General features: G+C 44.6%; 1 protein-coding gene across 1 annotated transcript in view; it reads left to right on the top strand.

Moving 5' to 3' along the window:
• LOC120023572 (serine/threonine-protein kinase D3-like) overlaps positions 1-10,895 on the top strand; it is a 72,755-nt gene extending 61,860 nt beyond the window's left edge. The window contains exons 9-17 of the mRNA XM_038967609.1: positions 3,928-4,204; positions 6,264-6,319; positions 6,899-6,971; positions 7,143-7,249; positions 7,380-7,541; positions 8,248-8,346; positions 8,467-8,734; positions 9,175-9,260; positions 9,568-10,895. Coding sequence (XP_038823537.1) covers positions 3,928-4,204; positions 6,264-6,319; positions 6,899-6,971; positions 7,143-7,249; positions 7,380-7,541; positions 8,248-8,346; positions 8,467-8,734; positions 9,175-9,260; positions 9,568-9,741 — 1,302 coding nt within the window. The 3' untranslated portion in view covers positions 9,742-10,895. The remainder of the gene's footprint in view (positions 1-3,927; positions 4,205-6,263; positions 6,320-6,898; positions 6,972-7,142; positions 7,250-7,379; positions 7,542-8,247; positions 8,347-8,466; positions 8,735-9,174; positions 9,261-9,567) is intronic.
• Positions 10,896-25,380: the final 14,485 nt, after the last annotated feature.

Here is a 25,380-nt window from a genome sequence, read left to right as displayed (position 1 = left end):
CCTGATCACCGACAACAACGAGACAGCCTATAGGAAAAAGGTCAGAGACCTGGCCGTGTGGTGCCAGGACAACAACCTCTCCCACAACGTGATCAAGACAAAGGAGATGATTGTGGATTACAGGAAAAAGAGGACCGAGCATGCCCCCATTCTCATCAACGGGACTGCAGTGGAGCAGGTTGAGAGCTTCAAGTTCCTTGGTGTCCACATCACCAACAAACTAACATGGTCCAAGCACACCAAGACAGTCGTGAAGAGGGCACGACAAAACCTATTCCCCCTCAGGAGACTGAAAAGATTTGGCATGGGTCTTCAGATCCTCAAAAGGTTCTACAGCTGCACCATCGAGAGCATCCTGACTGGTTGCACCACTGCCTGGTATGGCAACTACTCGGCCTCCGACTGCAAAGCACTACAGAGGGTAGTACAAATGGCCCAGTACATCACTGGGGCCAAGCATCCTGCCATCCAGGACCTCTGTACCAGGTGGTGTCAGAAGAAGGCCCTAAAAATTGTCAAAGACTCCAGCCACCCTAGTCATAGACTGTTCTCTGCTACCGCACGGCAAGCAGGTACCGGAGTGCCAAGTCTAGGTCCAAGAGGCTTCTAAACAGCTTCTACCCCCAAGCCATAAGAATCTTGAACACCTATTCAAATGGCTACCCAGACTATTTGCATTGCCCCCCCCCCCTCTTTTGCACCGCTGCAACACTCTGTTATTATCATGTATGCATAGTCACTTGAATAACTCTACCTACATGTACGTATTACCTCAACTAACCGGTGCCCCCGCACATGGACTCTGTACTGGTGCCCCCCTGTATATAGTCTCGCTATTGTTATTTTACTGCTGCTCTTTAATTACTTGTTACTTTTATTTCTTATTCTTATCCATTTGTTTTAACTGCATTGTTGGTTAGAGGTTTGTAAGTAAGCATTTCACTGTAAGGTCTACACCTGTTGTATTCGGCACATGTGACTAATAACATTTGATTTGATTTGGGAAATGAACTTTGTGTTTGATTTGAACACCACAGGTCAACTATTGCCTGACATAGACAGAGGCATGGTGGAATGAAATGGAGAGTCTGCATTTACATTGAACTTTCTTACAATCTATTAAAAATATCACAGAACAACATAACCTTAGACCATTCATTGTCATTTATCTGAGTCTATACAGTGTCTAAAACCCAATGAATGGTTTCAACCAAACACGGAATTTCCCCTAAATAAATTAACCTTTTTTTTTTTGCTGATATTTCAAGATGTGTTTTATTGTCTGGTGTGTACAGTATGTAAAAGGGCCTGCTGAATGTTGTCAGTGGGTGTGAATAAGACTGGGGGCTGCTGTGTTGCAATTGTAAACTACAGTGAGGTCGGTGACACAGAGAAAACCCCCCAGCCTTCCTCCTGTGGTCTCACAAGCAGTCCACTGACATTTCTGTGTGGCTGCAAAGTGAAAGGGCTTTTGCTTCTGTCTGTAGCCACCTTGTTTGTCATCAGCAGTATTTTACTCTGAAAATGTTAAGGGTTTTTGCTGGGGAAATCTGATAAAAAATGGGATGTCCAACACATTTGTAAAATACATTGTAACTTGCATCATCCATGTCAGATATCCTCTTTCAAAGGCCTTACCAAACCATCACCATAAACTTTTCTTGTCCAGTTCAAATACATTTGACACACAAAGTGAACTGTGTAATTATGATTTCCAAGTGCTATAACTCCAGCTTCAGAGAGTGTGTGACCGTTCCATGGTGACACCAGTGGTGTAGGCAGTCTTTACCATGCCACAGGGGCTTAATAGCTGTTTAATTAGACACTGGGGACTGAGGTATCCAGGCAGGCAGGCAGTCCTCGTTCCCTCTGTGTAAAGGCTTCCACATGTTCAGTACAGCCTTGCAACTGGGAGCCTGTACCAGCCTCTGTACCATGTGGCTGTTTCACTTTGACAACTCCCCCGATTGCGGCTAGAGATGTGACAGTGTTTCTGTTGCTACGGTTTCTAGCTACTTTTGTTTTGTGTGTGTGTGTGTGTGTGTGTGTGTGTGTGTGTGTGTGTGTGTGTGTGTGTGTGTGTGTGTGTGTGTGTGTGTGTGTGTGTGTGTGTGAGATTGAGAGGCTAATAAAGTGTGTTTGTATGATCGCCTGATCGCCACATTGGGGCTGCCATTTTCAACAAGTTTAAGAGGTATTTTCTACTCTGAGCTCCACTCTCCCAGTGGTAAACTAGCTGTAACCGACACACCCTCCATCTTCCCAGCAGTGACAACAGTGGACAGGAAAGGCTGCTTTACATTATCGTTTATTTTCAACTTGGCGCTCAGTACTTAAAGACGCTCAGGAGACTAATTGAAGACTAGCTGTTTGTGAATGGGTTTTTTCTTATTCTTTCAAATATTGTCATATGGGTCGTTCTGTTTTATATGTTGTCGCTAGTGTGTGTACAGATTGGGCCAGTGGTGGCATTAGGTTATCCAATGTAGCCTCTGTCTCTTGGGAATTTCCACCCACTGTCTCTCAATACAATTCAATTCAATGTACTTTATTGACATGGAAAGTAAAACACTTGCGTTGTGAAAGTAAACATATAACAACGATGGTCAATGGTGGCTCATTCTCTCTCTCTCTCTCTCTCTCTCTCTCTCTCTCTCTCTCTCTCTCTCTCTCTCTCTCTCTCTCTCTCTCTCTCTCTCTCTCTCCTGTTCTTCTCAGCCCCGAGCCCACTGTCGTGTGGCTGTCCCCTCCTCTCCTCTCTCTACCTCCAGTCATCTAATTAGTGGTGGTGGTTGTGTGGCGACGCATCAGATGGCTGCCGTTTTCTACATTTGGAAGTCATATATGCTTATTTTTTGAAGACGAGACCCCTGTACTTGTGGTTTCCAAAACCCTTTTATGGGGGTAAGGGGGCTTCACTGAGATTACCCAACCCTTCTCCCCTCCCCTTCCCCGAAGGTTATTGGTGTCCGATGGTAGTCGCTCTGTCTCGCGTCTTGGTGGCTGGCAGCGAGGCGGCTCGTGCCCAGATAGGGGTCTGGTGTCCTTCCTTGTAATCATGGGGCCTCTTCTCTTCAATGGTCCCGAGCCTGGGGCATATGTGCCGGCCCTGCTAACCACAACCACTTCATCTGACACTCTGTGGTGAGCCACGCTCAGGGGACCCAAAGGGGAGGAGGATGGGGGGACGAGGCACTACAGGGACTCCTACTGGCTAGGGACTTCCTCATTCTTCTTTGATTTGCATTTGACAGCGAGGCTGGAGGGAAGGGGGACTTTTAAAGTGTGCTCAAACTGCCCTTTGCACCACATATCTTCTAAGGGGCTGTCAGATAAAGGCTATGCACTATGCAGGGGCTGTGGATACACTACACTGTGGAAAGGGACTAGGACCCACTTTGAATTACTCTTTCTGATACGTGTGCTAAACTGAGGGAGATTTTTCAGCACTTACCTCTGACTTTTACGGGGGATTTGGTGTCTGCTTCCGTCTGATCTGTCTATCTTGTGAGTAATTGATTCAGTGAATCTTGTCTTTCTCTGTCTTTCTCTTGTATTTGAGTATTCACTGGACTGGTGTTTTCTGTGTATCATGGTTGTATTCATGGTTGTATTGGTCTTCTGTGCCTCTCTCTCCCCAATCACTAGCGGTGATGTCGTGGCTTTCTTTGTTTTTGTCTGTTATGATCCTGATCTCTCTCTCTCTCTCTCTCTCTCTCTCTCTCTCTCTCTCTCTCGCTCTCTCTCTTGCTCTCTCTCTCGCTCTCTCTCTCTCTTTCTTTCTCTCTCTCTCTCTCGCTCTCACTCTTTCTTTCTCTCTCTCTCTCTCTCTCTCTTTTTTTCTCTCTCTTTCGCTCTCTTTCTCTCTCTCTCTCTCTCTTTCTTTCTCTCTCTCTCTCTCGCACCTCCCTCCCTCATGGCCCCCAGGAGATCCCTCTCTCAGAGATCCTGCAGGTGGAACAGTCGAGGGACCTCAGTAGCCTAGCCCAGGGCAGCAACCCACACTGCTTTGAAATCATCACCTCCACCATGGTCTACTACGTTGGGGAGAACAACGGGGGCCAATACCACAGCCCCGCGCTGACAGCCTCAGGCGTGGGCATGGAGGTGGCCCAGGGCTGGGAGAAGGCCATCCGTCAGGCCCTGATGCCTGCCACACCCCAGCCCAGTGTGGCCACCGCAGCCAGGCAGGGGAAGGACCACAGTGAGTACAGTACCGTTCTCTACTGTTAACATGGTAGACATGTGGCTATGGCTATTGGAAGTTGTACTGACTGGCTATTGCTCTGGTTTAGGCTACTGATCATAGTGTGTATACAGTAGTTATTTCGGTTAGAGGTAGCACTGACATGTATTTGACATATTGTAGCTATTGGCACTAGCACTGGAAAGGTGGTATGAGATTAGTTTATGTGAGCGATGGAAATAGTACTATTTGTGCTCATAAAATGGGTCATTGCCGATAGTTTTCTGAGTTTTTTAATTTTAACCTTTATTTAACTACGCAAGTCAGTTAAGAACACATTCTTATTTACAATGACGGCCTACCCCGGCCAAACCATAACCCGGACGACACTGGGCCAATTGTGCGCCGCCTTATGGGACTCCCAATCACAGCCGGTTGTGATACAGCCTGGAATCGAACCAGAGTCTGTAGTGAAGCCTCTAGCACTGAGATGCAGTGCTTTAGACCGCTGCACCACTCGGGAGCCCTAAGTTAAGGTCAAGTGAGGTGATGTTCTGGAGTGAGAAAGCAGTCAGTCTTGTTTTGAGATAACAAAAAAGGCCTCATCAGAAATGACTGTGCCTACAGACACAGCAAAGCCTTGAATTGTGAAGCCGTGGTTGACCTTTCCCCTCCTGTGATGATAATCATAAGATATTAAGATAAGATGTACTTTGTTGTTCATTAACTTACAGAGAACAGCCCTCCGGTTGTCGGCTCAGTCCGCACCAGATTATCCCGCCTGAGCTGGTATTTGAACACTAGGCTTCCTGCCACCCAATCAAATTGATCATCATTATTTTGATAATGACGGTGATGATCTTAGAGCAGGGATCATCAACTAGATCCAGCGGCGGGCGTTTTTGGTTGGATTGGATGGTTGGGCGTAATTATAATAAATTGTACAAAAAGAGAATGTATTTGAAACTAATAATAATTTCATACCTTGATTAAGGTGAGATATATTTTTTTTTGTGGGAATACTTGGGAACAGATTTCCTAAATTGAACAAATGTTTAGCTCAATTCCTGGTGATTTTGGAGTCTTTTTTTTCTCTCCAAAAACTACCCCCCACTCCAATTTGTTTTTGTTTATGATTACTTTTAAAAAACCAAGTTGCGGGTTTGCCTGTTGCTGACGCCTGTCTTAAAAGCTATAGAGCCAAGGTGGCACGTTCAACTGGTCGCTCTCCTGTGGGCACATGGTGCAACACCTGAAACCTGACGTAGATTCAGGGGATTATCTGTGTGTGTTAAAATGTGCGTTCCTCTTCCATCGCATCCAATACACTAATGCACATTCTAATAATGAAGATGGCCGAATCAGACGAGTGGTCTTTTTTTCCCTTTCGGTTATGAAATTAACACACTTCTGGTTCAGTGCTCACCATCACCATAGCAGGTTCTAATGTTTATTAATAATTTCTGTTAGAGTAGATATGAGATTAAATGAGCGCCATTGCCTGCCAGCTCATGTACTATATGTCCCCGGAGGCCATTTGTCTGGCTGTACCTTCTGGTGTAAAGCATATGGTGAGGGTGGCGATGCCAAACAGATGAGACCCACCACCTCACTACCCCTCAATATCCAACCACTCTGAAATGACAACAAGGGCTTGTGCCCTATAGTCCTACAATATGGTCCTTCGCCAATGAGTAAGTACAGGTGGGCATACTTTGTTGTCCATAGAGAAGATGAAAGCTGAGACTATGTTATTTGATTATACAATTATGTTTTATTGTTTGGCAAAACATGACTTGGGAACCTCATGACTGAATATTGGCCTCAGGAGGCACCCATAACCTTAACTATGAAATGTAACACATAGATATGCTGTTCAATAAAACAAATCTTCCCCAATCAATTATACAGGTTCATTATTGTTTATGTAATGTTACAGCTGTGATAGGCTTGAAGGACATGAAACAAAGTGAGAGATGCATCTCTGTTTATTATTTATTAGGAATGCATTGGGTCCTTTATGCATTTGTAATGTACAGTTGTTTAAAGTTAACACTGCATTGCTTTTCCCCTCTAGAACAAGAGGTGTCTATCAGCATATCTGTGTCCAACTGCCAGATACAGGAGAATGTGGTGAGTGTGGTCACTTTTTCAGATAATCTTGCTCAATTTCTCAGTTGTGTTTGTGTGTGTTCAATCTTGCTCAATTTCTCAGCTGTATATGTGTGTGTGTGTGTGTGTGTGTGTGTGTGTGTGTGTGTGTGTGTGTGTGTGTGTGTGTGTGTGTGTGTGTGTGTGTGTGTGTGTGTGTGTGTGTGTGTGTGCACGTGTGTGTGTGCACGTGTGTGTGTGCACGTGTGTGTGTGTGTGCACGTGTGTGTGCACGTGTGTGTGTGCAGTCGTAAAAAAAAAATCTGATACTTCTGTATTCTTCATGGACCATTAAACATTGCATGTCCATTGTAAAAAATCTATATTTAAAACAAATTAAGGAAGTCACTCATACACTTATGGGAAAGGGGGATTTTCATACGTACTGTGCATTGAGTGAAAGTGACCCATTTGTCATATCAATGACCATACCAATACAACAGCATCTATCCAACAATGATATAGCAGTATACATCCACAGTTTATTAATGTATATTAGCACTAGTAATACCCTTTAAGATAATAAACTGCAGTAATACAGAAGTGTTTCCCTCTCTGTAGGATATCAGCTCTGTATACCAGATCTTCTCTGATGAGGTGCTAGGATCTGGACAGTTTGGGATTGTGTATGGAGGTGTGTGCCTGGATATCCATGTTTTTGATGTATTGCAACTAAACAATGTATTCTCTCAACCCAAACCAAAACACACACCCACTTTATGCCAGGTACTCACATCTATCTTTATGATACTATACAGTATACAATATAAGTACATGTTGACTCATTATTTATTTCTGTTGGCAGGGAAACACAGAAAGACTGGAAGAGATGTGGCAATCAAGGTGATTGACAAGATGAGGTTTCCTACCAAGCAGGAGAGCCAACTGAGGAACGAAGTGGCCATTCTCCAGGTAACACGTAGACCCTCATGCTGTACCAGTCAGATGTATACAGTAGTCATTCTTGCTGAGTTTCAAACAGTGAAACTGTAACGTGGTACAGTATGGAGTGTTGAAGCTAAAGGTTTGTTCCCTCGTTTAGAACCTTCACCATCCTGGCATCGTCAACCTGGAGTGTATGTTCGAGACGCCTGAGAGGGTGTTTGTTGTCATGGAGAAGCTCCATGGAGACATGCTGGAGATGATCCTGTCCAGTGAGAAGAGCAAGCTCCCAGAACGCATCACCAAGTTCCTGGTCACACAGGTCTGTCTTCCTACTTCTCTCTAACTTCCGTCCCCTCTATTTCTCTGTCCTTCCTCATCTTTCCCCCACTTTCTCTCCCTCCCCCCCTCCCCCCTCTCTCTCTCTCTCGTGGTGTGGTAGTCTATATAAGCAGTAATAGACTCAGCCCTGGGCCTGTTTGTTCTTGTGGTGTATGGATACGGGGGGATTGTTTACGGGACAAGCTGGTCTGGATGGCATCATGGCCGTGTCCCTCCTGCTGGATTACAGCCTGCGGTGCCGTAGTGGTGCGCTGTTCTGCCCTGCTGCCTGGTCTGTGGGCTGATTAGGAGAGAGGGGCCCCGGGGCCAAACAGGAGCGGGTTCATTAGGCATGGAGCTGCACATGAAAATGAACAGCAGCAGGTCCGGCTCTGATGTGGTTTAAACAGGACTTTGTCAAAGTCAGGAGGCGGGCAGCAGCATGGAGGTGCATGCAGCACTAGCAGCTACAGTTGATGATTCCACTACAGCAGAGAGGAGACAGTGATGAGGTCATGTGTCCATATGGAAACTAAGAAAGTGACCATCCTAGAAATAGCTTAGTGAACTACTAAAATACTTATGCAGCTCTCATTATCCATTACATTATATTTTGTGAGGGAGTCCATACTGTTATATGAGGAGATCATTATGTGGTATTATGTGGTCTCGCTAACTCATGGGGGTTGGGCTGTTTTCTGGAACAGATCCTGGTGGCTTTGAGACATCTGCATTTCAAGAACATCGTCCACTGTGACCTGAAGCCCGAGAACGTGCTGCTGGCCTCAGCAGAACCCTTCCCTCAGGTAACCACCATGCAACATCTCACCTGTCAGACAAGTTTGCTATCTTTCTAGCAAAATATTGCTTGCATGTGTATGGGGGAGACAATGTAGCATTCTGCTGTGTGTTGTGTGTCCTGGCAGGTTAAACTGTGTGACTTTGGCTTTGCCCGTATCATCGGTGAGAAGTCGTTCAGGCGTTCGGTGGTGGGTACTCCGGCCTACCTGGCCCCAGAGGTGCTGCGTAGTAAGGGATACAACCGCTCCTTGGACATGTGGTCAGTGGGGGTCATCGTTTACGTCAGCCTCAGCGGGACATTCCCCTTCAACGAGGACGAGGACATTAACGACCAGATCCAGAACGCTGCCTTCATGTACCCACCCCAGCCATGGAAGGAGATCTCTGCAGACGGTAGGAAGAAAGACCCGGTTGAATAATATTCAAATGCATGAATGCTAAGGAAGACAATTGAGGACAAACATCTCTGTAAAGTGTGTAACGTAACTAATGAGTCCAGTCATACAGCTAAAGAAGTAGACCAATGGTGTGATACAACAAGCAGTCATTTGAAGCAACTGGAAGTTATTTTGTCTTAGTTATCGCTTGTATACCAGGTTGCACTATGGTTTTTCATATACACTAGTGTAGGTGTATGTGGGGGATATTTATTTGGGGCAGCTCGGGAGAGTTGTCAGTGATTCATGTAAACCACACACAACAGAAAAGTCAAAGAGCCGCAGGGTCTGAAACCCACGCTGGTAGATCCAGACGTGTGGGTAGAAAGACAGCACTGATGTTTCATGTCAACCTCTCACTTTGAGACGAATATGAAGTCTCTATTCCTCTCACAGCTACAGATCTCATTAACAACCTCCTACAAGTGAAGATGAGGAAGCGGTACAGTGTGGACAAGTCCCTCAGCCATCCTTGGCTACAGGTATTATAATAGCTTAATTATACTGTAAGCAGTGCACAGGCACATCTAACAAAACATTCACACACGTTTCATGATGTGACCTAGAACAAGGCAGACATTGTATTGGATCCCTGCTGTAACTCCTGCTTCCCTCTCCCCCTCTCCCTCTCCCCCCTCTCCCTCTCCCCCCTCCCTCTCCCTCTCCCCCCCTCCCTCTCCCTACCTCACTCCCTCTCCCCCTCTCTCTCTCTCTCTCTCTCTCTCTCTCTCTCTCTCTCTCTCTCTCTCTCTCTCTCTCTCTCTCTCTCTCTCTCTCTCTCTCTCTCAGGACTACCAGACGTGGCTGGACCTCAGGGAGTTTGAAACACGGTGTGGCGAGCGTTACATCACCCACGAGAGTGACGATGTGCGCTGGGAGGAGCATGCAGACGAGCATAGCCTGGTCCACCCTAAACACTTCATTATGGCGCCCAACCTGGACGATATGGAGGAGGGCCCCTAGTGGCCAAGAAGCCATGTTACAGGTTACAGGTGTGGCCAAGAGGAAAACGTCAGGAACCTCTGCAGGTTGTTGACCTTTGGAAGCATTCCCTCTAAAACTGGTTGGGAAAGGGTCAGACACCCCTGTGCAGGGACTGTGTGACAGAGGATTCTGACCCAAGACTCTGTGGTTAGACATACTGCCACAGGGAGCAGACAGGTGGCTCTGTGGAGGCCCCTGTTTCTTTAGGACACCGCAGTGGAACCAAAAACTTTGGGAGAAAGACATTTCTTTTCTTTTTTTCTTTTTTTTTCTTATCTTGTAGAATCATTCCAGCTCAACTTCATTGGTCCTTTTGGGAAATACATCATTATTACAAACCAAAGGACAATTAAAGTTGAAGGGATATCATTTCCTCAACATTAGGAGTGAGTAATGGTATGCCATTCTACCTGTGAAGGGCTTACAGAGTAGTGAGCTTAAAGGGCACTTATCACAAGGGATTTGTATCCACAGAAAGATTGGAATGCGTAGGTATTTGCAAACACAACTTTGTGCTTATTCCAAGACAGTTTTGAAACCATGTCCTTTGATGGTATGAAACTGGAACTCTCATTTGTATGTAGATGTTGTACTTTACTAATGGGAGGTAGATTTTTGCACTATACTACCATCAAGCCTAACAATTTGAAGTTGAAAAGTTAAAGCTGCTACATCAGTTTCCCTAGAGAAAATGACAGAAAGTGTTGACTGACACATAACTTAAAGTTTGTGCTAAGAGCTTGATACAGTAATGCCTAGGTGAGTAGCATAGAGATTGTGAAAATGGCTGCAATACAAAGCCTTTAGTAGAGCACCTGTCATAAACAGTGAGCAAGTAAATCAAAAGGCGCAGGGACCAAAGACTGAATCCAGCTAATTGATATTATTCATCTTCAATTTCCCTGTCTTCACATGACCAATAACTCATCTGTTTTTCTAATGGCTGTCTTATCATTGTGGTTCACTCTACTTCGTTGTCTAGAAAGTGGCTTGACTATTGTACATTCCAAGCAGGGTTCGAGCCAAACCTGGTGATGGGGCCACTACCCCTCAAGGTATTACAGTAGCTATCTACAGTTGAAGTCAGAAGTTTACATACACTTAGGTTGGAGTCTTTAAAACTCGTTTTTCAACCACTCCACAAATTTCTTGTTAACAAACTATAGTTTTGGCAAGTCGGTTAGGACATCTACTTTGTGCATGACACAAGTAATTTTTCCAACAATTGTTTACAGACAGATTATTTCACTTATAATTCACTGTATCACAATCCCAGTGGGTCAGAAGTTTACATACACTAAGTTGACTGTGCCTTTAAACAGCTTGGAAAATTCCAGAAAATTATGTCATGGCTTTAGAAGCTTCTGATAGGCTAATTGACATAATTTGTGTCAATTGGAGGTGTACCTGTGGATGTATTTCAAGGCCTACCTTCAAACTCAGTGCTTCTTTGCTTGACATCATGGGAAAATCAAAAGAAATCAGCCAAGACCTCAGAAGAAAATTGTATAAACACCATGGGACCACGCAGCCGTCATACCACTCAGGAAGGAGACGCGTTCTGTCTCCTAGAGATACTTTGGTGTGAAAAGTACAAATCAGTCCCAGAACAACAGCAAAGGACCTTGTGAAGATGCTGGAGGGAACAGGTACAAAAGTATCTATATCCACAGTAAAACGAGTCCTATATCGACATAACCTTAAAGGCCACTCAGCAAGGAAGAAGCCACTGCTCCTAAACCGCCATAAAAAAGCCAGACTACGGTTTGCAACTGCACATGGGGACAAAGATCGTACTTTTTGGAGAAATGTCCTCTAGTCTGATGAAACAAAACTGTTTGGCCATAATGACCATCGTTATGTTTGGAGGAAAAAGGGGGAGGCTTGCAAGCCGAAGAACACCATCCCAACCATGAAGCACAGGGGTGGCAGCATCATGTTGTGGGGGTGCTTTGCTGCAGGAGGTACTGGTGCACTTCAAAATAGATGGCATCATGAGGGAGGAAAATTATGTGGATATATTGAAGCAACATCTTAAGACATCAGTCAGGAAGTTAAAGCTTGGTCGCAAATGGGTCTTCCATATGGACAATGACCCCAAGCATACTTCCAAAGTTGTGGGAAATTGGCTTATGGACAACAAAGTCAAGGTATTGGAGTGGCCATCACAAAGCCCTGACCTCAATCCCATCGAAAAATTGTGGGCAGAACTGAAAAAGTGTGTGCGAGCAAGGAGGCCTACAAACCTGACTCAGTTACACCAGCTCTGTCAGGAGGAATGGGTCAGAATTCACCCAACTTATTGTGGGAAGCTTGAGGAAAGCTACCCAAAACGTTTTACCCTCGTTAAACAATTTAAAGGCAATGCTACCAAATACTAATTGAGTGTATGTAAACTTCTGACCCACTGGGAATGTGATGAAATAAATAAAAGCTGAAATAAATAGTTCTCTGGACTATTATTCTGACATTTCACATTCTTAAAATAAAGTGGTGATCCTAATTGACCTAAAACAGGGAATTTTTACTTGGATTAAATGTCAGGAATTGTGAAAAACTGAGTTTAAATGTATTTGGCTCAGGTGTATATAAACTTCCTACTTCAACTGTATGTGAAAGAGGCTTGGTTGTACTAACAACAATGATCTCAATACAGGAGCTCATCATGGGACCAAGCATGGGTTCAAGGTATACATGCTTGGTACAAGAAGGCTTATACCAAGCATGGGTTCAAGGTATACACCATTGCTCTATTTTTTTCATTTGAATTTGTGAAGCAAATTGAGAAACGAGAAACACATTTTACTCTTTGGTGAGTGTCTGACAGTGTATGGAAAGAATAGCCTATACAAAACATATTTGTACTGTGTTTTTCTACAAAATGTTCGAGATTGTTTAATTTCTTTACTTTTTCATGGAGTTGATTTTGAATATCACAGTTAAAACACCCTTACTTCTGGAATATTTAAAGTGCACTGGGCTGTTCGTGTCTCTAACATTCCTGTACTGCTTTTAAGTATGTTAAGTATGAAAGGATGTTTCACCTAACATTCAGTTATGATGACCATTAACTACATTTCAATGCCTGTGTCCATTTCAAACAGTTCCTAGACAAACATGTAGCTTAAAGCCTATGGCGTTGGAATGGGCTTTTAACTGGGAGCATAGATCCTGGTTCAGGCCCTAACAGCGTTATTTGGGCAGAATGTAGGTGCATCTTTTCCCATTCTCCTGTTCCTGTCTGTGTTGCCGCTGGATTGGCAGGTGTCAGTGTTTTTGTATATTTTAGTACATACAAATTTAATAAAAAACTCTACTTCTTTTACATGCCTATTGAGTCTCAGTTTCTGTGTGTCATAAAACTAGATTTGTCTAACACTCAAATCCAAATTCTCAGTTTGACTTTACAGCATGATTTAATCATTTTTACCTCAACTGCCATAAGCTATAGCAAACTTTTGCAAGCAGGGTCCAGATATGCAGCCTTGCTAGCATCACACACCCAAGAAGACCCATCATCAACCTCACCTTCCAAAAGAGTGCATATCAGTTGCATTTTAAAGGTGTCGCTCAGTTTAAAGGTGCAGCTCAGTTCCATTTTAAAGGTGTCGCTCAGTTTAAAGGTGTAGCTCAGTTGCATTTTAAAGGTGTCGCTCAGTTTAAAGGTGTAGCTCAGTTGCATTTTAAGTGTCGCTCAGTTTAAAGGTGTAGCTCAGTTTAAATGTGTAGCTCAGTTCCAGTTTAAAGGTGTCGCTCAGTTTAAAGGTGTAGCTCAGTTGCATTTTAAGTGTCGCTCAGTTTAAAGGTGTAGCTCAGTTTAAATGTGTAGCTCAGTTCCAGTTTAAAGGTGTCGCTCAGTTTAAAGGTGTAGCTCAGTTGCATTTTAAAGGTGTCGCTCAGTTTAAAGGTGTAGCTCAGTTCCAGTTTAAAGGTGTAGCTCATGTTCATGTAGCTAGAGACTAATGGCTGATATGTTCTTTGTTTAAAGGTTTAACTCATTTTGTAAATCCATGCTTTACAGTAGGAGGACAGTTTATATAAATGTCTTTAAGAAATCAATTGTACCTGATAACTGCTAATGTGTTTGACCAGTAAAGTGTTAACAAATTGCCAAGAGATGTAGCATACGTAGCTCAGAAAATGATGCTATATTTGTTACATTTATGTTTTATTTCTCAACAAATATGTATATGCATCAAACATGCTGAAAAATCTTCTTACGGATTCAAAGGAATCCACTCTGGTCAAATGGCCTGTGGGACAAAAGAAAAATAATTAGCATTACTGTTACTTCAGCCATATGCTATGTTAAAGGCCCAGTGTCGACAAAAACGTGATTTTTCTGTGTTTTATATATATAGTACCAGTCGAAAGTTTGGCCACACCTACTCATTCAAGGGGTTTTCTTTATTTTTACCATTTTCTACATTATAGAATAATAGTGAAGACATCAAAACTATGAAATAACACATATTGAATCATGTAGTAACCACAAAAAGTATTAAACAAATCTAAATATATTTCATATTTGAGATTCTTCAAAGTAGCCACCCTTTGCCTTGATGACAGCTTTACACACGCTTGGCATTCTCTCAACCAGCTTCATGAGGAATGCTTTTCCAACAGTCTTGAAGGAGTTCCCACATATGCTGAGCACTTGTTGGCTGCTTTTCCTTCACTCTGCGGTCGTTGAGCAGATAAAAGCACAAGACTGTAGGTTTACCTGAGACACGGTCGGTAAAGTGAATCTGTCACACTGATATATTAAAGCATACCCAAATGTAGAATGCACTTCAAGCCAATCAGAATCGAATATTTAACAATGCTGTAGTGTAATGCATGGTTAGATGAAATGTCACAATCATTTGAGTCCCAAGTTAAAGTAAACATGGGGTTAGAATAGAATACAGTAGAATAAAACAGAATATAATGCAGTAGAATAGAACAGAATATGTGTGTGTGTGTGTGTGTGTGTGTGTGTGTGTGTGTGTGTGTGTGTGTGTGTGTGTGTGTGTGTGTGTGTGTGTGTGTGTGTGTGTGTGTGTGTGTGTGTGTGTGTGAGGGAGGGAGGGAGGACTTAACTACTCCATTATAATGGCACCACATGTCAAATCCCATTTTCAGCATGGATGTAATTGTTGAACCACAGAGCATTTGGAGAAGCAGCCTGTGTAGTGCCTACCACAGGGGAGTAAGGAGATGAGGGGGAGAGGCTACAATAGGCCTCAATAGGCACAATGTAGATCTTCTGAGAGTAGTCACTTTACCAGGAAGTTAAAATACCCAGCCAGCCATAGTTTACCAAGTGCCTTGAGGTCTCAAATGTCTCTGAAGGCTCCAAAATGATAATTGGCGGAGTTTGCAATCATAACAGGCTCACTGTAACTCAATCATCTAATTGCTACTGGTGAGCCTCCCCCTCCTCTCCTCAGGCTGACAAGCTCTTTGATAAAGCTCTTGACTATCAGCTCCACTGAAATCGCTTCAAGATGTGGGCAGCAACATGAGGCTCACTGACCCTGTTCACCCTGACACAACAATGCTAACAGATTTTATTAGACATTGGGAACCATGTACCACACAACTCTCCAAAGGTAGCCTAGAGGTACACATCAGCAGAGAAACCCACGGCTATACGCTCTGAACTTTTTCCTATGGGGTCAAAACAGGAGAACTTATTTTCTTTGACTGTTAAGAGAATACATTTTGATTGAGTTGTACATGGCTTACTGGTGCTCTTCCATGCCGTCCCTAGGAGGGGTGCGTCACTTGAGTGGGTTGAGTCACTGACGTGGTCTTCCTGTCTGGGTTGGCGCCCCATGATTCACCCATGATTATCACATCTGCCCCCTATAACAAACTTAGGGTACAGTGCTTAGATTTTGATCGTGATGTGTAATACAGTCAAGTCAACCATTTTGGAGATCTTTGTGGGCTATACTCGGCCTTGTCTCAGGATGGTAAGTTGGTGGTTGAAGATATCCCTCTAGTGGTGTGGGGGCTGTGCTTTGGCAAAGTGGGTGGGGTTATATCCTGCCTGTTTGGCCCTGTCCGGGGTATCATCGGATGGGGCCACAGTGTTTCCTGACCTCTCCTGTCTCAGCATCCAGTATTTATGCTGCAGTAGTTTATGTGTCGGGGGGTTAGGGTCAGTCTGTTATATCTGGAGTATTTCTCCAGTGTCCTGTGTGAATTTAAGTATGCTCTCTCTAATTATCTCTTTCTCTCTTTCTTTCTTTCTCTCTCTCGGGGGACTTGAGCCCTAGGACCATGCCTCAGGACTACCTGGCATGATGACTCCTTGCTGTCCCCAGTCCACCTGGCCGTGCTGCTGCTCCAGTTTCAACTGTTCTGCCTGCGGCTATGGAACTCTGACCTGTTCACCGGACATTCTACCTGTCCCAGATCTGCTGTTTTCAACTCTCTAGAGACAGCAGGAGCGGTAGAGATACTCTCAATGATCGGCTATGAAAAGCCAACTGACATTTACTCCTGAGGTGCTGACCTGTTGCACCCTCGACAACTACTGTGATTATTATTATTTGACCATGCTGGTTATTTATGAACATTTGAACATCTTGGCCATGTTCTGTTATAATCTCCACCCTGCACAGCCAGAAGAGGACTGGCCACCCCTCATAGCTTGGTTCCTCTCTAGGTTTCTTCCTAGGTTTTGGCCTTTCTAGGGAGTTTTTCCTAGCCACCGTGCTTCTACACCTGCATTGCTTGCTGTTTGGGGTTTTAGGCTGGGTTTCTGTACAGCACTTTGAGATATCAGCTGATGTAAGAAGGGCTATATAAATACATTTGATTTGATTTTGATTTGATTTGACAGGAAGAGACAATAGAGTTCAGCCTACTTGACGGGAAGAGATAATAGAGTTCAGCCTACTTGACGGGAAGAGACAATAGAGTTCAGCCTACTTGACGGGAAGAGACAATAGAGTTCAGCCTACTTGACGGGAAGAGATAATAGAGTTCAGCCTACTTGACGGGAAGAGATAATAGAGTTCAGCATACCTGACAGGAAGAGACAATAGAGTTCAGCCTACTTGACGGGAAGAGATAATAGAGTTCAGCCTACTTGATGGGAAGAGATAATAGAGTTCAGCATATCTGACAGGAAAAGATAATAGAGTTCAGCATACTTGATGGGAAGAGATAGTAGAGTTCAGCATACCTGACAGGAAGAGATAATAGAGTTCAGCATACCTAACAGGAAGAGATAATAGAGTTCAGCCTACTTGATGGGAAGAGATAATAGAGTTCAGCATACTTGACAGGAAGGGATGTTGCCTAAAATGAACAGGGAAAGGTGGCAAATTGCCTGAGTGAATTTACAAATGCACCATGGGAATAAATAGAGGACTTTATTCTAATGCAATCTCAAATCTCAGTGTGTTGTTCAAATATTCCTCCAAAATGAATGCATTTCATTGCTACATTTTTTCGCTCCAGCCTCCATCACCTGACCAAAATGACGTACACTAATGGAGAATCCCAATTGGGCAAAATTCTGTCCTCTCATCAATTCCTCCGTCCTCCTCTCCTCAGTAATCTGTATACCGATAAGTAGTCGAGTGGTCAAGGAGAGTGTAAATTCATTAGTAGGTGAACAAAGGAGTGTCCTCTCCTCGATAGCCTCCTCGCACCGAATAAGCACAAGAGTATCCTCTCGGCTCCCTATCTCAGAATCGTTTTGAAATCCACCACATCTCCTTTGAATCGGCTGTTGTTTTCTCAGAGGAGAAATGCATGCACATATTTAAAAATGATACGCTATTTATTATTTTATCTTGCACAACTAGTTTAATTAGTGTTTATAACTTTACAAATTATTTTGGGATTCCACCCCTGTAAAGGTAATTTGCCTGATGACGTGCAAGTGGAGAAGGAGAGTCATTTCATATAAGCGCATTTGTTTCCATGTTTCCTCTCCTTGGCTCCTCGATTACCTTTGACCTTTTTCAAAGTGTCGAAGAGAGGACAGAGAAGAGGTGAACAAAACCAATTGGGATTCTCCCTAAGTCAAATTTGAAAAAGATACTCATTGCCACAGACGTCAATTCAATGTCTATTCCACGTTGGTTCAACGTCATTCTATTGAAATGATGTGGAAAAAACGTTGATTCAACCAGTGTGTGCCCAGTTGGTAAGGAGATTCTCAATTAGGCAAAAGTCTGTATCAGTATCAGCTAACAACATCATATGTTAGAGCAATCTGGTTCCCGACAGTCGATTATGTACAACACAACCATTAGTAGATGCATGCAACTTCTGAGCATGGGAACACGACCATCATGTGGTTAGCTGATACGTAAAATACCTATCCAAGCGTTGTAAGATCTTGCATGGGTCAGCAACGCCTGGGCAGAGGAACGCGCCCGGAGAGTCTAATTTCATACGGAGTGCATTTGTTTCCCGTTTCCTCTCCTCGCCTCCGGTCCTAGATTACCTTTGACCTTTTTCTAAAGCAGGCAAGGAGAAGACGGAAGAGAGGCGATAGGAGTTGAGCAAAACCAATTGAGATTCTCCCATAGATTGTATTGGTTGCAATGAGAAACATCATCAATCACACGACTATTTGAAGGGAAAGAAAAAGATCATGGCAACACACTTGAAACAACATTGCTGGATAAAGAGAACGAAGTAGCATCGAAAGTTCTCAATATCACTCTGTACTGCAGACAAATACTGTAAGTTATTTCTTACCAAAATGAAGTATCCTATAATATGCCTACCCATATGTCAGGAATGGTCCATACAATGACTTTGTATTTAAACCAACTGGGCTCACTCTCTAGTCTCCAGCCAAGGTTTACACCCATTCCAGTGTTACTCATGATATAGGCCTAAGGCTTGGCAGTCCATCAAAATGATTTAAAAGATTTGCGAGAGCCCAGATACAGGCAGGTTTGTATGTATATATTGTATAAATTCAGGTAATAAACTCCATATGTAGCCCCCAGTGGTCGTGAGATGGTCATGAATTGAGTAAGCCTTTTTTCAAGTGATCAATTTCTTATATAATGCATAATGGCTCCCTCCTCTGGACACTGAACAACATCATTAAACCCCATCATTGCCTTGTCACCAGGTGTCGCTCTATACAAGAGGATAGTCAGGTCAGGGGCCTGTAGCCCCAGAGAAGCACATGTTCAATCGGGATTCTGTACGGTGAAACACTCCCAACAACGCATTGCTCTAACAAAATACTGTATGTAATAGATATAATTTCAATAAAGATTGCGATGTCTCTCAAACTGAGGTGGTGGAAAAAGTACTCAATTGTAAAAGTAAAGATAATTAGCTCAACAGAGAATTACTCGTGTAAAAATGAAAATCACCTAGTAAAATACTACCTGAGTAAAAATCTAAAAGTATCTGGTTTTAAATGCACTTAAGTACAGTGATGTATTAAAAGTTTAAAGTAAATTCTATTCATCAAATTCCTTATATCAAGCAAACCAGATTGCACAATTTTCCAACACTCAGACATAATTTCCAAGTGCCGTATTTGTGTTTAGTGAGTCTGCCAAATCAGAGGCAGAAGGGTTGACAATCTGTTATATTAATAGCTGTGTGAATAGAATCATATTGCTGTCCTGCCTGAACTTTTGAGTGTCAGGGAAAATGTATGAGTAAAAAGTACATATTTTCTGTAGGAATGTAGTGGAGTATAAGTTGTCAAAAATATAAATAGTAAAGAAGTGCAGATATCAACCCCAAAAACTACTTAAGTACTCAAAGTACATTTTACTGAATTACTTTAATAAGATGGCACTGATAGACATGGCAGCTCTGTTTCTAGCTCCTACACCACTGGTTATAATGTCCTTCATTATGTCTTTCATCTTTAGCAAAAGAAAATGAATATGCCTCTGTGAGGATAGCTTATATTGCACACAATATATATTGTGATATATTGTGAATATATGTATGTTTCATGACACATTAAATGACTGAAATGTATATTTTTTTCTACACAGCAGATATTACAATTGACCCTCTTCACATACCCTTTGTGTCTATGCACTTACACAAGCACATTTGTGATTACCTTTTTATTTTCTTGCGTGTATTTCTTTTATATGACTTAGTATTACTGCATTGTTGAGGAGGGATTGCAAGTAAGCATTTCACGTGACAAAAATCCATTCATTTTTTTCATGTAACAAAGGATCATGGAGATGGACGTCTGTCTTCGCGACGTCCTCATGTCTGCTTGTATTTGTACTAGACCAGCTTTGCACAAGAGATTCACTGCACTTATCGTCTTCTTCTCATTTCCTTCTCCATGCCAGGTGTCCATGGGTATGACCAAACAAGCAAACAAACAACACAACAGCAAACCACCTCACAGACAAGATTTGTCTGGGCTTTGGGAGAGATGCGAAGAGATCTTGTTTGCACCGTGGGCCAGTTCCATTTCAGTGTGATGACAGAGGAACCCTCTCAGGACAGGACAGGCCTTGAGTGACTTCTGGGTGATACAACTGCCTCAAAACTATATCACAGAGCACCACGAGCCCCAATACACTTTGTTATAGCCCTAGTCCTTATCTAAACTAATCAGAAATATCTTTAAGATGATAGCATTTCGTTGCCATTCAGAAATCTTCCTCTCAGGACAGATTGTGTTGTAGCTCTCAGCATCCTTCCATCCTGCCAGGCGTCATCTGATTAGCCAGTCCAAGAATGACATAGTGTGAAGAAACTTGAAACACTCAAATACTTGTTAAAAAATGTGTAGGATATAGAGTCTATTATAAACCATCCAAAATATACAAAGCCACCCTTACCAGACAGCCTAGGAAACCAAAGAGCACCTAACCATATGAACTACTCGTACTCTGATATCACAAACATGTTTTAAGTTGGTTAGATTCTATGAGACATTGTATAAACCGACAAATAAACGGACATAGCTACCATGCTTATTTCAAAGTTGTAGTTATGTAGTCTTTGAACATTCCCTATATGTTTGTTTACTCTGTCCTTCCTGGAGGACAAAAGTCCATGTCTCCAATCTCTAATGCAATCTCACAGCCTACAATATTTATTTCCCCTATCTTTTTCCCACATTAAGGTCCAGGTGAGAATTGAAAGCAACGACTGGGGTCATTTACACCTTTGCGTATGTGTATTAGGGACAAAGGTTTTTTTAAATGGCAAGTGGCTGACAAGATCAATTTTCAATTCCTCTGTCTCTTTACCAGTCATGGCAGTAGCATACAGTATGTGCCCATTTTCCCTAAAGGCTAATAAACTGGCATGTAAGTTAGAGAAGAGATAATCAATTAGGATTCATAACATGGGTTTTGTCACTAAAGTCAGGTTTCCACTATGCAATACCAGAAGCAATATCTGACCATTGGAGTCAGAAGAATGCAGAAGAATGCACGTCCAGGTTTACTTCTTGATATACTACAGTATCATGACTGTGGAGGATGACACCAGTTCTATGTCCATTATGATTTTGAGATGACTGCAGGAAAGGAAAAATAAAGTCAGGAAGGATTTCCTCAATGGTAGTAAATGCAGATGAAGTACATTGGAGTGTTAGATTTGCTGAGCCCAGCTGTGGCTGAAGGTTTCCCATGACCTTGCAGGGCTGCTGTGATGGCCACACATAAACCCTCCTGCAAGCAGGCACAATACGCAACCCCTGAAAGGGATGGCCATTGAACTCTCAGGCAAGTGGCAATATTTGCTCACCTGAAATACACACATCTTGCCAATTGGTGTCGGGGTGGGGAAGGGAAGGGCCCCTGGTACAGCTGCGGCCTGGAGAAAGGGCAGAGCAGGAAGTTTTGTGGGGGGCTCCCCTGCTGAGCGGCTGTTTAGCAGTGGCGGACCCATTGTGTTTTATGTGAGGCAGGGCCATATTTGTTCCAAGCTGCAGGAGGCTGATGAGGTGCTAATCTGTTGAGTGGCCGTGTCATTGGGCCTCTTTTGCCAATGGCCTGTTAGCTGTCAGGGCCTGTAAAAGGCCACATTTACGGGCTCCCCAAGACTCTGCCAAGGGTGTTCATGGGTAAGCAAACACAGATTGGACACTTATGTTGTTGGGCCGGCAGGGAGGCTTTATCGCCGAGCTCCTGGACTGACACGTAGGGAGATCTCTTTGAGCCCTCTTCATTACATAGCCGGCCCCCGCTATGTTCCTCAGTAAACACTACAAAAGACCCATATACACATCTACATATGGATTGCTACCGGAAAATACAGGATGGATGCTGGACTACTCCTGAACATACAGTACCAGTCAAAAGTTTACACACCTACACATTCCAGGTTTTTTCTTCATTTTTTCTGTTTTCTACATTGTAGAATAATAGTGAAGACATCAAAACTATGAAATAACATGTATGGAATCATGTAGTAACCAATAAAGTGTTAAACAAATCAAAATACTGTATATTTTATAGTTGAGATTCTTCACCCTTTGCCTTGATGACAGCTTTGCACACTCTTGGCATTCTCTCAACCAGCTTCATGAGGTAGTCAGCTGGAATGCATTTCAATTAACAGGTGTGTCTTGTTAAAAGTTAATTTGTGGAATTTCTTTCCTTCTTAATGCATTTGAGGCAATCAGTTGTGTTGTGACAAGGTGGGGGTGGTATACAGAAGATAGTCCTATTTGGTAAAATACCAAGTTCATATTATGGCAAGAACAGCTCAAATAAGCAAAGCGAAATGACAGCCCATCATTACTTTAAGACATGAAGGTCAGTCAATCTGGAAAATGTCAAGAACTTTGAAAGTTTCTTCAAGTGCATTCGCAAAAACCATCAAGCGCTATGATGAAACTGGCTCTCGTGAGGACCACCACAGGAAAGGAAGACCCAGAGTGACCTCTTCTGCAGAGGATAAGTTCATTAGAGTTACCAGCCTCAGAAATTGCAGCCCAAATAAATGCTTCACAGATGTAACGGTCGTTCTCCTCCTCTTCGTCCGAAGAGGAGGAGTAGGGATTGGACCAAAGCGCAGCGTTGTTATATGACATGATGAATATTTATTAAGGAAAAATTGAATACGGAAAACACTCGGAAAATACAAAACAACAAAACGAACGTAGACAGACCTGAACTAGAGAACTTACATATACACGAAGAACGCATGAACAGGTACAGACTACACAAACGAACGAACAAACGAAACAGTCCCGTGTGGTGCACAGACACAAACACGGAAGACAACCACCCACAACAAACAATGTGAAACAACCTACCTATATATGGTTCTCAATCAGAGGAAAACGTAAAACACCTGCCTCTGATTGAGAGCCATACAAGGTCAATTAAACCTGACACTTAACATAGAACAAACAACACAGACTGCCCACCCAGCTCACGTCCTGACCCACTAAACACAACTATACAAAAGGAAAACAAGGTCAGGAACGTGACATTACCTCCCCCCCAAGATGCGGACTCCGGCCGCAAAACTCAACCTCAAGGGGAGGGTTTGGGTGGGCATCTGTCCACGGTGGCGGCTCCGGCTCCGGACGCTGTCCCCACACCACCATAGTCACTCCCTGCTTCCGTATCCCCCTCTCAATGACCACCCTCCAAATAAACCCACCTAAATTAAGGGGCATCACCGGGATAAGGGGCAGCACCGGGATAAGGGGCAGCTCCGGACTGAGGGACGGCAGCTCCGGACTGAGGGACGGCAGCTCCGGACTGAGGGACGGCAGCTCCGGACTGAGGGACGGCAGCTCCGGACTGACTGACAGCTCTGGCTGGTCATGGCTGGCTGACGGCTCTGGCTGGTCAGGGCTGGCTGACGGCTCTGGCTGGTCACGGCTGGCTGACGGCTCTGGCTGGTCACGGCTGGCTGACGGCTCTGGCTGGTCACGGCTGGCTGACGGCTCTGGCTGGTCACGGCTGGCTGACGGCTCTGGCTGGTCACGGCTGGCTGACGGCTCTGGCTGGTCACGGCTGGCTGACAGCTCTGGCTGATCCTGGCTGGCGGACGGCTCTGGCTGATCCTGTCTGGCGGAAGGCTCTGGCTGCTCCTGTCTGACGGAAGGCTCTGGCTGCTCCTGTCTGACGGAAGGCTCTAGCGGCTCCTGTCTGGCGGACGGCTCTGAAGGCTCATGGCAGACGGGCGGCTTTGCAGGCTCAGTACAGACGGGCGGCTTTGAAGGCTCAGTACAGACGGGCAGTTCATGCGGCGCTTGGCAGACGGACAGTTCAGACGGCGTTGGGCAGACGGGCAGTTCAGGCGCCGTTGGGCAGACGGGCAGTTCAGACGGCGTTGGGCAGACGGGCAGTTCAGGCGCCGCTGGGCAGACGGGCAGTTCAGGCGCCGCTGGGCAGACGGCAGACTCTGGCCGGCTGAGACGCACTGTAGGCCTGGTACGTGGTACCGGAACTGGAGGTACCGGGCTAAGGACACGCACCATCAGGCTAGTGCGGGGAACAACAACAGGGCACACTGGACTCTCAAGGCGTACTATAGGCCTGGTGCGTGGTACCGGCACTGGTGGTACCGGGCTGAGGGCACGCACATCAGGGCGAGTACGGGGAGAAGGAACAGTGCGTACAGGGCTCTGGAGACGCTCAGGAGGCTTGATGCGTGGTGCCGGAACTGGAGGCACTGGGCTGGAGACACGCACCACAGGGAGAGTGCGTGGAGGAGGAACAGGGCTCTGGAGACGCACTGGAAGCCTGGTGCGTGGTGTAGGCACTGGTGGTACTGGGCTGGAGCGAGGAGGTGGCGCCGGAAGTACCGGACCGTGCAGGCGTACTGGCTCCCTTGAGCACTGAGCCTGCCCAACCTTACCTGGTTGTATGCTCCCCGTCGCCCGACCAGTGCGGGGAGGTGGAATAACCCGCACCGGGCTATGTAGGCGAACCGGGGACACCATGCGTAAGGCTGGTGTCATGTAAGCCGGCCCGAGGAGACGCACTGGAGACCAGACGCGTTGAGCCGGCTTCATGGCACCTGGCTCAATACTCAATCTAGCCCGGCCGATACGAGGAGCTGGTATGTACCGCACCGGGCTATGCACACGTACAGGAGACACCATGCGCTCTACTGCGTAACACGGTGTCTGCCCGTACTTTCGCTCTCCACGGTAAGTACAGGGAGTAGGCGCAGGTCTCCTACCTGACTTCGCCACACTCCCTTTTAGCCCCCCCCCAAGAAATTTTTTTGGTTTCTTTTCGGGTTTCCAGCCACGTCTCCTTGCTGCCTCCTCATACCACCGCTCCTGGGCTTTAGCTGCCTCCCTCTCTTCAAAAGAGCGGCGATATTCCCCTGTCTGAGCCCAGGGTCCTTTTCCAGCCAATATTTCCTCCCAAGTCCACGAGTCCTGTTTTTTTGGCCGCTGCTGCTGGTTCCTCTCACGCTGCTTGATCCTTGTTAGGTGGGTGGTTCTGTAACGGTCGTTCTCCTCCTCTTCGTCCGAAGAGGAGGAGTAGGGATTGGACCAAAGCGCAGCGTTGTTATATGACATGATGAATATTTATTAAGGAAAAATTGAATACGGAAAACACTCGGAAAATACAAAACAACAAAACGAACGTAGACAGACCTGAACTAGAGAACTTACATATACACGAAGAACGCATGAACAGGTACAGACTACACAAACGAACGAACAAA

The sequence above is a fragment of the Salvelinus namaycush genome, chromosome 28 (genome assembly GCF_016432855.1).
Source record: "Salvelinus namaycush isolate Seneca chromosome 28, SaNama_1.0, whole genome shotgun sequence".
NCBI lineage: Eukaryota > Metazoa > Chordata > Actinopteri > Salmoniformes > Salmonidae > Salvelinus > Salvelinus namaycush.
Note: the sequence above shows the minus strand (reverse complement) of the source record. Positions and strands in the feature narration are given on the sequence as shown.